General features: G+C 43.7%; 2 protein-coding genes across 2 annotated transcripts in view; one reads left to right on the plus strand and one right to left on the minus strand.

Moving 5' to 3' along the window:
• The window catches only part of COL4A5 (collagen type IV alpha 5 chain), a 78,955-nt gene extending 76,403 nt beyond the window's left edge, over positions 1-2,552 (minus strand). Inside the window, exon 1 of the mRNA XM_064159439.1 lies at positions 1,821-2,552. Within this exon, the coding sequence (XP_064015509.1) occupies positions 1,821-1,910 (90 nt within the window). The 5' untranslated portion in view covers positions 1,911-2,552. The remainder of the gene's footprint in view (positions 1-1,820) is intronic.
• The window catches only part of COL4A6 (collagen type IV alpha 6 chain), a 124,239-nt gene continuing 113,719 nt past the window's right edge, over positions 2,192-12,711 (plus strand). Inside the window, exons 1-2 of the mRNA XM_064159436.1 lie at positions 2,192-2,797; positions 2,886-2,934. Of these exons, the coding sequence (XP_064015506.1) occupies positions 2,751-2,797; positions 2,886-2,934 (96 nt within the window). The 5' untranslated portion in view covers positions 2,192-2,750. The remainder of the gene's footprint in view (positions 2,798-2,885; positions 2,935-12,711) is intronic.

Consider the following 12,711-nt stretch of genomic DNA (forward strand, 5'->3'; position numbering starts at 1 on the left):
AAAAAAAAATGCACAGAAAAGACAGTGTTACAGTGTTAATACAATCCCTTCTGAAAATGAGAGGAAAAAGAATATTATCAGCACCACTTAGTATTACCATCATGAGAGATTTAAGGACATCCAAACACCAAAGTAGTGACAAACTCTTAGGCCCTTATGACAGTGTCAGTGGGACTGGGGTAGGTTAGAGTAGAAGTCTCTCTCTTTCCCCAATCCCCACTACTCTTTGGGCCTTCAGTTACCCTTATCTCACTCTGGGCAGTAAATCCCCAGGGGCAATCATTCTAAAGGAGAGACTCTATGACAAACCAGGAATGACACTATTATCTTTTCTCCCTTCTTTATGTCTCCCAAGGCAGAGGGCTGCCTACATGATCAGCCCAGCACAGTCCCTTTCCTGGACACTCACCAACTGCACACAAGGAACTCTGCTTGGGTGCTTTCCTGAAGGGACCACATTCATGCACACAAATCTCCCTATTTTCAACCCCCATCTACTGAAACAGTGAAGTCCTACAGATAGGATTAAGTAGATCTTTCATTGGGGGTGAGGGTTATGCGAGTATCTTGGGGCAAGGTGGCACTTCATGGTGCAGCAGAACTAGGATTACAGGCATGGAGACAAGTAAGTCTCTAGATCAGTAAGTAATGGTGGTGGCACACCACTATCACTTACACTTGAGTACACACCTGGGCATGGTAAGGAGAAGGAGTAGAAAAGAGTATGTTACAGCTGGTCTTTGCTTTTTGGAAAGGCAGATGAAAGGTCTTATGAAGTTTCACTGTGAAGGAATGCACTTCAAAGGAGAGTTCAAGACAAGTAAGATTTTGTCAGCTCTAACTACGAAACCGGAGGGGAGGGAGAGAGGAGAGAGCAATCCTAAGCAAAACTTAATGTTCATTTTCAGTTCCAAGCATAATTAGAAAGCTAACAGAGAAAGGAATTGTAAAAATCTGAAGCTAACTCATATTAAACTATGAGCCCTTTAGTCAATTTCACTGCTCGGGAAACTGAAAGGTGAAGCCCCATGGAAGCTGGGATCACATCCATTTTCCAAAGGGAGAAAACAAAAACTCTTCCCCAGGCCACCTACTGTGCACCCTCTGTGGCAGTGCACGCTCCTGCCACCTCGGCCAGCATCTCAGCTCGGGTTTAAGCGAGCAGAGCGACAACTCTCAGGAAACCCAAGGCAATGTGAGACACCGTGCTCCGGCAAACCATGCCCGCAAGCCTCCGCTCCCTGCTACATCCAGGTGCGACTTACAGATGCAGGTGAAGGCTCCCTGGCAAGAGCTCAGACACCTCCTCATGCAGGTCCTTTGGGAGGAAAGTGGGGGGAGATTTCTCCTCCTTTGTCCTGGAGGAACAGCGGGTTCAGAGCACACACAAAGCTCGCCCGGGTTTCTCGCAGTCACGCTCCCTCCTGCCTCCTCGCAGCCGCCGGCGAACCCAAACATGTCAGCGACAGAGGGGCACAGCAAGGCGCAGTCCCGACGCCGGTAGCTCCGAGGAGAGCGGGTGCGAGGCAGGCTCTGCCCGGAGCGGGACCACCCGGGAGCCGCCGGCACCTGAGGGCAGCGCGGCCAGAGCCGCTCGCGCGCACGGCTGGCCTCCGCCCGCCTGACTTCTGTCAGGGGCCGCGGCCCGCTGCGGCCCCTTCAGTCCCAGCGTGGCCCCCAGGAAGCCCGCCCTCAGCCAGCCCAGTTTTAAAGGGGATCAAAAGGTCGCCCCGAGGCTCTGCGCTGCTGCCGCCGCGCCCGGCAGCGACAGTGGCAGTGGGCAGCGCCTGAAGAGAACAAGGAGGGCGCTCAGCACTCACCGCCGCCACCGCCTCCTTCGGCCCCCAGCACCCCAGCAGCAGCACCAGGCAGCCGGCAGCCAGGCTGCAACTCCGCCACTGCGGCTCCATCTCGCCGGCTCCGGGGCTAACCCTGCAACGCGGGCATAGCCCAGCGGGGCAGCGCGGCTCCCTCCAAGCGGCTCCTGCCGGCTGCCCCGATGTCTCAACCAACCCCACTGCCGCACTTGCCCGCTTCACCCGGCTCAAGTCCTCCCGGGACTACTTGCCCACAGTATTCATCCGCACCATCGGCGGGCGGGTGGCAGGCGGCAGAGGGTGCGTAAGTGGTGTTTGAAGGGAGCAGAGAGCGTTACCAGCCTTTCCTAAGGGGGGCTGTAATTCTCTGTCGCCTCCCTTCCCCTTAGGGCGCCGGGGTTTTGTCAGCTCGAAGGGCGGGAGCCTACTTCTCCCCGCCCCGCACCTCCACTGGGTGGGCAGCCGCTAGACCTCGGACTATTTTTTGCAGCGGAAGCACTTTGGTGTGTGAGGGCAAAAAGGAGTGAGGCGCTGCTAGTGCCGGGTCGTACCTCAGGAGGGGTGGGTGGCGAGGGGTGCCCGCCGCGGTTCGCCCGGCTCCGTGCCGCCCCGCCCCGTTCCGATCAGGTGCGACGTCGCTGTGAAGAACCGCGCAAACTTTCTGCCCGGGCACGCTCTAGCCCGGCGCGCACCCGCTGCAGGCAGGGGAAAGCAGCGGGCGCCGTGAGTGGGCTGGCGCGCCTCAGGGCAGCGTCGGGGAGCGCGGTGACCGACCCCGAGGCCAGCCCGGGTGAGGCACCCTCGGTCCTCCGTTGTGGCAGGGGAAGGAATCGCGGAGGTGAGCGGTGACTGCGCAGGGGGCCTGCCCACCTACTTCGAGTGACTGCGCCGGCCCCTCTTCGGCGGCGCGGAGTCCCTGTTGCTGCCTGAAGCATGGGCCGTGCCCGAGCCCCTGCCCCACCGGCCGCGGGGTGCGCAGGGTGAGTGCCGGGGCGCGGCGGCCCCCTCCCTGTGGTGCTCCCCAGCCCCGGCCCGCTGGCGGTGACTCTCCGTTTTCTCTGCCCGCAGGGTGCTGCTACTACTGCTCCTCTGCCTGGGCTCAGAGCTGGCGAGTGGGGTAAGTGTGTAGGTCCCGGCCGCGACTATGACCCCCGGAGGTGGAGGTGCTCAGACAAACCTCTTGGGGTTTGGACATCCTTCGACCAGGAAACAGAGACCTCCTCCCCTCCTCGGGAAGATAAAGGGATTTTCTTTAGTTGTGCTACACCTGTGCTTCCAGAGCTCCTCTGTGCCTTTCGTCTTTTCGGCGTTGGTTAGTTTTTGCAGAGTTTGCTGGTGTGGAGCTATTCAGTGAAACAGCGTTTTGCGTCTGAAGGGATGAGCATCATCTCTCCTTGCAGCCTTTCCTTTGTAGTCTCCTCTCAAACCCTTCTCTCACAAGCTGACCTATTAGATTCTATCTCGCATGGGATTCAACCCAGAACATCTCACAAGCCAAAGTGAGGTGAGAAGTGAAAGGATTAAGCTGTGAAGTGCCATATCGAGGTTCACGACTATGAATTAATAAATGTGTTTTAAATTCCAAGTTGGCATACGGAGCAATGATTTTATGATCCATCAATCTGACATTTTGATGACTTTTTTTTAATTATTTTGCTGTTCCGTATTAATGTTTACACAGATTGGTAAGGGTTCACCGGGTTTTAAAATGTTCTTTTTCTTTTGACTGTTGTAATAGATTTTATTCAACTGAGGTGCTGAAATAGTTGTTCACGTGACTATAGTGAGTAAAAGAGCCCTTTGGAAAATCTGTAGCCTAAATTGGTGTACAGTCAGCAGTCAAAAAAAGTCTCTTTGCTATATTGTGATGTAAATTGAGATGGTACAATAATCTTTGTGGTCTGGATTTCATAAAGCACATAAGCAAAAAGGAATTAATGGGAGTAGTTAGTATAACATGTTTTAAGCATGTTTATTTTAATACAACTTCCAACAGACTTCTAACAAAGCCAGTTACAACATGGGTTCTTGGTTTGTCAGCCAGTGCTTTTCTACTGATTTTCTACTCTGTTGATTAAAATCTTAAGAATTTAGACCTTTCCTGTGCAAGTGGGAAGAAATCTTTTGAAAAGCTTTTAATAGCAGAGAGTTTTATACTTCTCATGTGTGAAAGGCTTGGTTCTTCTTTGCACTTTTTATGATCAATTGCACTAGTAGAATTTCATTAGCCTGATCAGGTGGTGGTTGCAAACTCTAATCTCCTCAGAGATTAAAAGATTAGACAATTTTCTTTAACAAACCCAAGAACTATACTTGCTGCAGTGGAGTCTGTGTGGCGGTGACTTCTATAAAGTAAGTATTTTCAAGCCTTTTTGGAACACTTATACTGCACTTTGTAGTCACTTTTATAAACTCGTGCAATACATCAATGAAATTATTCCGGCTGGATGCAGATGTAACTGACAGTGGATTCTTAGTTATTTGTTTGCTCCCATTTTTGCTTCATATCCCTCCAAAGGCACATCTCTTAAACAGATTTTTTTTTTTATCCCTTCAACATGTTTTATGGCTGATAAAGGGACTTTGTCAATTTAGGTCTGTTGCAGTGGGTATGATTAATACTTACCTGCCGTTCCTAGGTTTTCTTGCCAGTCTTCTTTAGGCTTAGAATACAAGCAAAATCTGTGGTGAAAGTATGAAGAAGAATCGGAAATAGATCTGTAAAATACTTCATTTTAGTGCTTTATAATGCATTTAATTATTCTTATTAAAAATGCTGTCAAACATGCTCAACAGGAAAATGATACAACTGTTTTTGTCAGCTTTGATGGACTTTCTGGTATTGCTGAATTGAAAGCACACCCTGACACCTTGCAGCATGGAGAGTAAGCTGTTAAGAGTAAATACTAGTGGTGGAAATTGGTTTTGCAGTAAGCAGAGCTTTTTTAGGAACAACATCTCTGAAACGTTTAGTGGTCCTCTACTATATTATTTGAAGTAAGGGAGCATAGTGAAGAACAATGTGATAAAATAAAGTTAAAACTTTAGTCGTATAATTAATTATAACTTTTAGACTCTTCACAGCAACAGTTGACTGTTAAAAGCTCTTGCTGAAAATTATGTGAATTATAACTTTGTGCATCTTCTCCTTCCTTCAAATAATTGCATTTCAGTAGTTTACCTGTTGTAAAAGAAACATGCTAAAATATTTTACCGAGTTCTTCAGTAGTGTTACTACAGACATGGGTGATAGGCAGTGGCTGGCATGTCAGGCTAATGTCTCAAAGTTGTATCAGAGATGGCTTTGACTTGGAAGTCTCAATTACAAGATGTAGTCATCCCTTCCTCTGTAAGAATAGGATTTTACAGTGTGTCAGAATTAATTTCTTGTCTTGTAATTATTTTCCCTGGATGTAATTGGTGATCTTTTAAAAACAGCAGTACAAAGTCAGTCTTTTGATGTAATCTATGTTTTCTTGAGCCAAATGTGGAAAATGTTGATGTCGGCTCATACACCTGGGGTTACTTTGCAGAGGAATTGTTACCTCCTTTGTAGACCAATTGCTGGGAATGTTTCCCCCAACAGCTTTCAGATGAAGTGACTCCAGGAGCTGTGCCTCATGTTTTCAATTTTCTATTATCAATGATTTGCATTAATAATGAACTAGGAGTGTCAGCACAATACGCTGTGCAAGCATGAACCAACAACATAGTGCTATCTTCAAGGTACTAGTTACACTCTATGACAAATGACAGAAGCTGATCCAGAGCTAGGGGAAATAAGGCAAAAGATTGTGCTAGAGAGGCAGATGTTTACATCAGCTAGTTGTTGTCCACCCCTGAGGCTTCTCCAGGCTACAAGGCAAAATGCAGTTCTTAGAAGAAGATAATCAGTTTTGCTGATTTTTCCAGGGTGCCCTCTTAAAAAGGTGGGGTGGTGCAGGAGATTAAAATGGTTATAAAGTCTAGAGATAGCCTCTAGCAATGAAATTTGAGATTCTTCTGTCTTCACAAAGTTCTCAGCTGTGCCTCATCGTAGTCCTCTCAGCAGTCCTTCTGTGCCCACTTGAGAGCATACCTGCTGTACAGGTGAGATGGTACCTCCTCATTTCTTTCTCTTCTGTTGTTGTTCAGCTATCTGAGCACGCCTGAAATATGTGCTGATCTTGTTGCAATATCCAAAGGAACTACTGTCAGGACTTACTGTAAGGGCTTTTAGTCCCGCATGTTCTCTTGAAGCAGCTGAGCTTTCATCTAGAGTTCAGTTAGCTGTCATGAGTCTGGACTTAATGTATTATTGCAGATCTTTCTAATCTCGTTGGTTTTCTTGGGGAGGGAGTGGGTGAGTGGCAATAGATGTGCAGATTAACTAGAGATAATCTCCTTTTCTAGTGCTTAGTGTCTTGTTCAGCAGAGCATCTGTAGTATCCAAGCAAGACAAATAAAATGTACCTGCCAAAACCAGTTCTGAACAGTCTGCTCTATTTTGGTAACTGAATCTCTGCTAGTTTACAGCAAGCCTGCCCAAGTGATATTATTTATCACTTCTCTTGCTGTATTCCAGGTTTTTCTGTAATGTTCTTTTTATAGCTATGATACAAATGTTTAATAATATCTTTTAATAAATTCTGAACCAGCATAATTGAACCAAGCTCATTGTTTTTGGTGGCCTTATGCCAAAAATAAATTTTGCACCAGAGCTCTGACAGAGAGAAAAAATAGCTCTATAACTATGGATATTGAAATTCAGAGTCACAGCTCTCATCATTCCACTTTCCACAATCTTTGCAAATGGTGATCTAAGCCACTAAAAGCTATTTCAGAAGTGGCTTTTGCCATTTTTATCACTCTTTTAAGTATGCAGTCCTGTAGCTTGACTTTCACACCTGTGTCTTTACATAGCAGTGAGCTTTATTGGGAAATAAGTAACATCTGTAATAAAGTTTTTGTCTAAGGAAGGAGTCTGCAAGGAGAATTTAAGAAATAATGTAAATTGCAAACCTGATCTTGTAAATCTCAGTGTACTGCAACTTCTAATCTGTAGGAATGCATGGCTGTAGAACGATGGGGTTGGTGAAGATTGATGTGCTGCATTGGGAATGGTCATTCTGCAAAAGTCAGATATGTCTATAGAAAATAATGAAAAATTTCCCTGGTCCTGTAGAAAACTAATGAGAAATAATTTAGAAAAATGCAAGCAGCAGACAATTCCTAACAGTGCTAATTGCCTAGCCTTTGTCAAGGCATGTTGGATCTTACAGGAAATTTTCATTTGAAGTTGCATGTCCCTTTTTCTTCTGTCTGAACAAATACTTGTTTGTTTATTGTTTTCTGGGTGCTAAAGATAATTGACCGTAAACTGTGCCATTTTATTTGGCACTCAGATACGGTGTTAGGTCACAGCAGCTATGAAATGAAGTAGTGCAGTGGTTGCATTCTGAAGAGACTTTTTTTTGACATCGTTATCCATTTCAGGTTGTGGCTGCCTTTCACATAGGTATGAGAGGCATTCTGTGACCTGAAGAAGCATTTTATTTCCCTTTCTGGACATGCCAGCTTTACTGCCAGCCACAATGTTCCTCTGATTTAAGAACCATTATTAGTAAGTCATGCTGGTGTCCCTAAAGTAGGCAGGACATTTTATGGTGGAGCATCTCTGCTCTTGAGTTGTCCTCATAGTAGTGACACTCTCTACATGAGTAAGGATGTGATATCTTACTCCTTCATAGCTCTTGCACTGAAGGTAATAACAATAACATGCTGATGCTCGCAAATATCATGAGAATGCTACAGAGTGCTAAAAGATTTAAGTAAAATGTCTGGCTTGTAAGTCCCAAACTTCACAACTCTCTCTTTCCTGTTTAGTTTTTACATGGTAGCTATGCTTAATTTGTAGGCATAGAACTGATCCAGAAGGAGAGCTGGTAACTGCCTGACATGTACAGAGTAAAGAGAAATTCTCATTCTCCCATATCCCCAGAGACACTGCATCTGTCTAGGCAAGGTTATCAAAGTACTGCTGGCTCTTGGTGCTTAATCAGCCAAATATTTTGATATATAGGAAGCTGCAGTGTTTTGTGAAGACAGCAAAACTGAGGCAAAAGATGTTTGTTCTTACAAATTCTCTGCATTATCCGCTTGCAGAAAATGGAATCCTGACTGAAGCAGTAAGATTAGACATCCAACCAGTCTCTTGTCAGACACTTTTAATTACGTACCAAAAACTTATCCACTTGTTTTTTAAACATCTTTCAACATTAACCTGGAAGGGAGAGTTACAAAACACTGCAAAGGTGATGATTCTCTATTAAGCAGTGCTGTGTAAACAGGAACATATTTCAGAGATGCTAGGCACTTCTAGGCTGAGCTCTTTGTTAAATGGTACCTATGAAACGGTCTTAGTAGTGATTGCATTATTAAGTATTATTGGAGGAAGAAGTCAGTGGGAAGAGAGATTGATCATGGACATTATGAACTTCATTTTCTTATTTATTTTAAAAAAACCCAATAGACTATAGACCAAGAAAGCTCACTCTCCTCAGAAGGCTATAAGGCCTAACTGAGCTTGAGCAGTTAGAGTGGAATCATGCAATTCTCATTACCTATTCCTTGCAAAAATGGAATTTGGAGCTTTAGGCAATAAATATATTTGAAGAAAGCAAATAAGTTGTTCCTGTGCTTTTTGCACACATTTCCTGCAGTTTAACCTGCACTTGTTTTTTCTATACAACTTCCCTTGTGTGATTTATATATGGTAGTTGTGCTGCTGCAGTCCCAGTAACTGTATTTAACTTTCTGCTTTTCAGAAGATGTTGACATTAACCCTATCACTTGTGTTCAAAGTAATCTCTTATTTTCAGAATGGCTTCCTCTCCTCTTGGGTCTGAGGAAATAGAATTAATAAATACAAAGGAGCTGTTCTGTGGATCTGCTTCTGGCTTTTTTTGAGGCACTTTTTTAACAGTTCTTACTGGTCAGAAGTGACTTTGCTGGCCCGCAGATTTATTTTTACCCAAACAGATATAAAGCTGTAGAGACTGCTACAGTCTGTGCTAGCTTCCCTTGTTGTTTCTGCAGGATTTTGATTAGCCTTGGTTGTGTCAATCTCACTGGGCTACTAAACCAGCACCATCCAGTTTGTATAGTCTCTGCTCACTTTGTTACCTTAATACTGAGAGATTCAACACTGTGAACCAAATTGGGCTGGTTTGCTTCAGTTCACCGAGCCGTCAATAGCAACTGTGTTCTGAGCTTGCCTTATCCACCCCCTGCTCTTGTTTCCCTGCTTGGGTGGAACCTACTGCACTTTGTACAGCCTCCAGCCCTTGCCTCAACGTGCTTTTAAGCTCACCTACCTTTTTAGCTCTCGTTTATGCCTTCATAGTCCAGGGAGGCTTGCCAGTATGACTCCTGGCATTAATCCTATAGTGCTTATTCTGATGCCTCTCTCATGAGCAGTGAGAACGTGCCAATGCCTGTTACCTAGGAGTCTCCATTGCATTAATCTGTTTAAGAGCGTTGCACCTAATGCTCCTTGTTTTTCCCATTACTAATAGGAACAAATGATTCCATCCTTGACACAAGCATTTAGCAAGACTTCTGTGTGATGTACAGCACAGGTAAAATCTAAACTTCATCTAGGTGTTGTACCTGAACTAATCAGGACCTAGCTAGAAAAAGCAGTACATCAAGCTTTCTGTGAGATAGGAGAGTCATATTTCCTTTTCGTTTGATTTTGCATATTTGTCATTTTTCTATTTCCACTGAAGGGGAAAGAGGATGGAAACAGCAACATTAACTGTTTCTTTAGCATTTTCTTTGGCTGGCAGAGAGATCAAGACCTGCAGTTTTCTGGAGTTTGGGATAAAATGTTTGCACAGAGTAAGCTGAAATTCAGCTGCATAAATTAATTTATAGCACTGTTAGGAGGGGTTACTTTTGATGTGAGGAGCAGAGGAGAGGAAAGTAGAAGTACATTTAATCAAGGAATGAACTTATAAATGTTCCTGTGCTTCATAAAATCTCTACAAGTTAAATGTTGGCAAAATGGAGAATACTCTTCACACCTTTTTGGTCTTTGATAGTAGTGTAATTTTAAAGTTCTGAATTAGTGACAAGTCAGTGCTTTATCTTTCCCCAACTTTTTTTAGTTACCACGTGTACTTTAGCTGCATGTACATTTCATCAGTTTTCAAATCACCTCCTGACGTTCCTTATCCCTTTGTTTAAATCATTAAAGATACTACTTTAGGTTCCTGATGGTTCTGTCTTCCCAAGTAGTAAGGCTAGCTCTCTGTGGACATCAAATGATATCAGCTCTAAAATGGAATCTTAAAGCAAAAAGTGTTTCCTTAGAAAATGATACAGTTATAAAAGGAGTGATGGATCTGTTATTCTTAATACTTTGCTTTTACATTAAATGTGCTCTAGAATTCTTAAGCTGGCAAGTCAGTTCTTCAGAAATGCATATGTGAATTCATGTCGTTACTGTAGCAGAGCTAAATAGATTCACTGACGCAATGAGTAGTTGCATGACTTTTTCAAAGAGAGGCAGGACCATTTTAAAGTTCTGAGGGTCCTCCTTCTATTAGTCAAACATTTTCTGTGAATGAACACATCAAAACAATAGGAGGGTGAATCATTGTGTTGTACTTTGATGATTAAAGCTACCCACAAAGCAGGGTGTAGCTGAACTGGAAGAACATAGCCTGCAGAAGCAAAAAAAATTGACGGAAAGCAAGCCTGGAAAATTAAGAATTTACAGTGGTCTTCAGACTTTTCCGTAAAAGTAGCCTGTAGTCTTTCAGCCTTGGCACTTCTTGCAAGGTTTTATACTATCATCAAAGGGGGTGTACATGTGTGAAGAGGTTGAAGAGTGGGAGCATTATCTGTGAAATTAAACTGTCTTTGTAAATACCTTCTACATGAACTGCAGCATTTGTGAAGTGTGGATTCAGCTGGGAAGTGAGATTGCTAGGATCCTGTTTTGCATTTTCCATAGAACATACTGACTATTAATGGATAGGGCTGAAGTGTGGTGATTCTTGGTCTTGTGGGCATAGCTCAGGTGGTCTGCAGTAAGCCCTTGGTGCCAAAAGCTTTATTTCTGGCATACTTCTGAAATGAATATGCTTTGGACTTTCACTAGGGGAGTAGGTGTAATGCAAATCCACTGCTCGCTATTTACAAATGTTTATTACCTTTTTCCATCTGAAACAGTTTTTAACAGCTCTCTTCTCACAAGCTTTATATGATCATTTTTGCAAAGGAGGAGCAGTAATGAATTTTTAAGTTTTGACTTAAACTGGGAACTGCCTGTGAAAACTCCTCCTACGGATGGTACTTGGGTTTTTGCAGTGACTTGAAAGTGTGTGAGGTGTGAACTTAAGAAAAATGTAGAGAAAATATGTTAATAGGGTAGTGAAGGGAAGAAGCTTTCAAACCATGCCTGGAGCAAAGGTGAAATGTTCTAGTCACCAAAGTAAATGTCAGATCCATAGCCTACTTTTACCACAAATAGATATGGGAAATACTCTTTAAACTCCACAGTGGTTTTACAGTTAAATGAGTTGGTGACCACAAACAGAATACTTCAGATGGTCTCTTCAGGATAGTGATTATATAGTTTACTCTGTGGTACTTTTAATAACCTTAATCTCTGTGAATCTATAATCTTGTTAGGATTAAACCAAAATCCAACTAGATAATTAGAGTGAGCTCCAAACTGTGGTTTGACCTAATATCTCTTAGTGGACCCTGGAGCTTGTGGAGTGTTAAGGGCCCTCAACAGAGTCTCTGAGAGATGAGGACTCCCTATACCTCAAATAATTTGCAGAAAGTCACCTCAGAGTTTTTGCAGAGGTTGCTCTTCGGACACCATACAGATGGATCCAGGTCAAAACAACTTTTAATGTCACAGAGCACATCTTCCATTGAGAGTAAAATGTGTTTGCACACCTCCAGAGTGCTGAGAGTTATAGAAGAGGTTGAAACCTGAAATAAACATGCTTGTTAAAGTTGTACCAACAATATTCTGTCTGTTTTGTTCCTTTTCTAGGGTTCATTTATCGTAGATGTGTATTTCATGCTGTTTGCCTTACTAAAATACAAAGTAACAAATTTCAGTTTTAACTTAAAATACGTAATTGCTGATTGTGTCACTGTATTATCTTGTGTGATTTGCAGATGTGATTCAGCTGTGCCTGGCCATTTTATGGCAAGCTAAATACTAGTATTGCCAACTTGTGTGTGTGAACAAAGCTTTGCTCAAAGTCGCCACCTGATCTGGATGAAGAGGTAGATAAAAATTTTTATAAGCAGTTGAGAGACGTCTCATGATCACTACCCCTTGTTCTTGTAGCAGACTTCAACTTCCCAGATGTCTGCTGGAAATGCAGTACAACAGTGAGAGAACAGTTCTGGAGATTCCTTGAGTGTGTGGAGGATAACTTCCTGACACAATTGATGAGACAGTCAACCAGAAAAGGTGCCCTTCTGGATCTGCTTCATGTGAACAGACAAGAACTAGTGGGGGAAGTTAAGGTTGGAGAACATGGGGGCTCAGCGATCATGAGATGATTCATTTCTCTGTCCTTGGGGAAACAAGGAGAGTGGTTAGTAAAACGGCCACCTTGGACTTCCAGAGGGCAAACTTTGGCCTGTTTAGGAGGCTGGTGGACAAAGTCCTTTGGAAAGCTATTCAGAAGAATTTAGGTATCCAGTAGGGTTGGACTCACTTCAAGAGGGAGGTCTTAAAGGCACAGGAGCAGTCTGTGCCTGAGTGCTGAAAGACAAGTCAGTGGGGAAGGCATCCAGCCTGGGAAATAGGGACCTTTGGTCGAACCTCAAGAACAAAAGGAGAGTCTGTGGCCTTTGGAGGAGGGGGGCATGTCTC

The sequence above is a fragment of the Pogoniulus pusillus genome, chromosome 19 (assembly GCF_015220805.1).
Source record: "Pogoniulus pusillus isolate bPogPus1 chromosome 19, bPogPus1.pri, whole genome shotgun sequence".
Taxonomy (NCBI): domain Eukaryota; kingdom Metazoa; phylum Chordata; class Aves; order Piciformes; family Lybiidae; genus Pogoniulus; species Pogoniulus pusillus.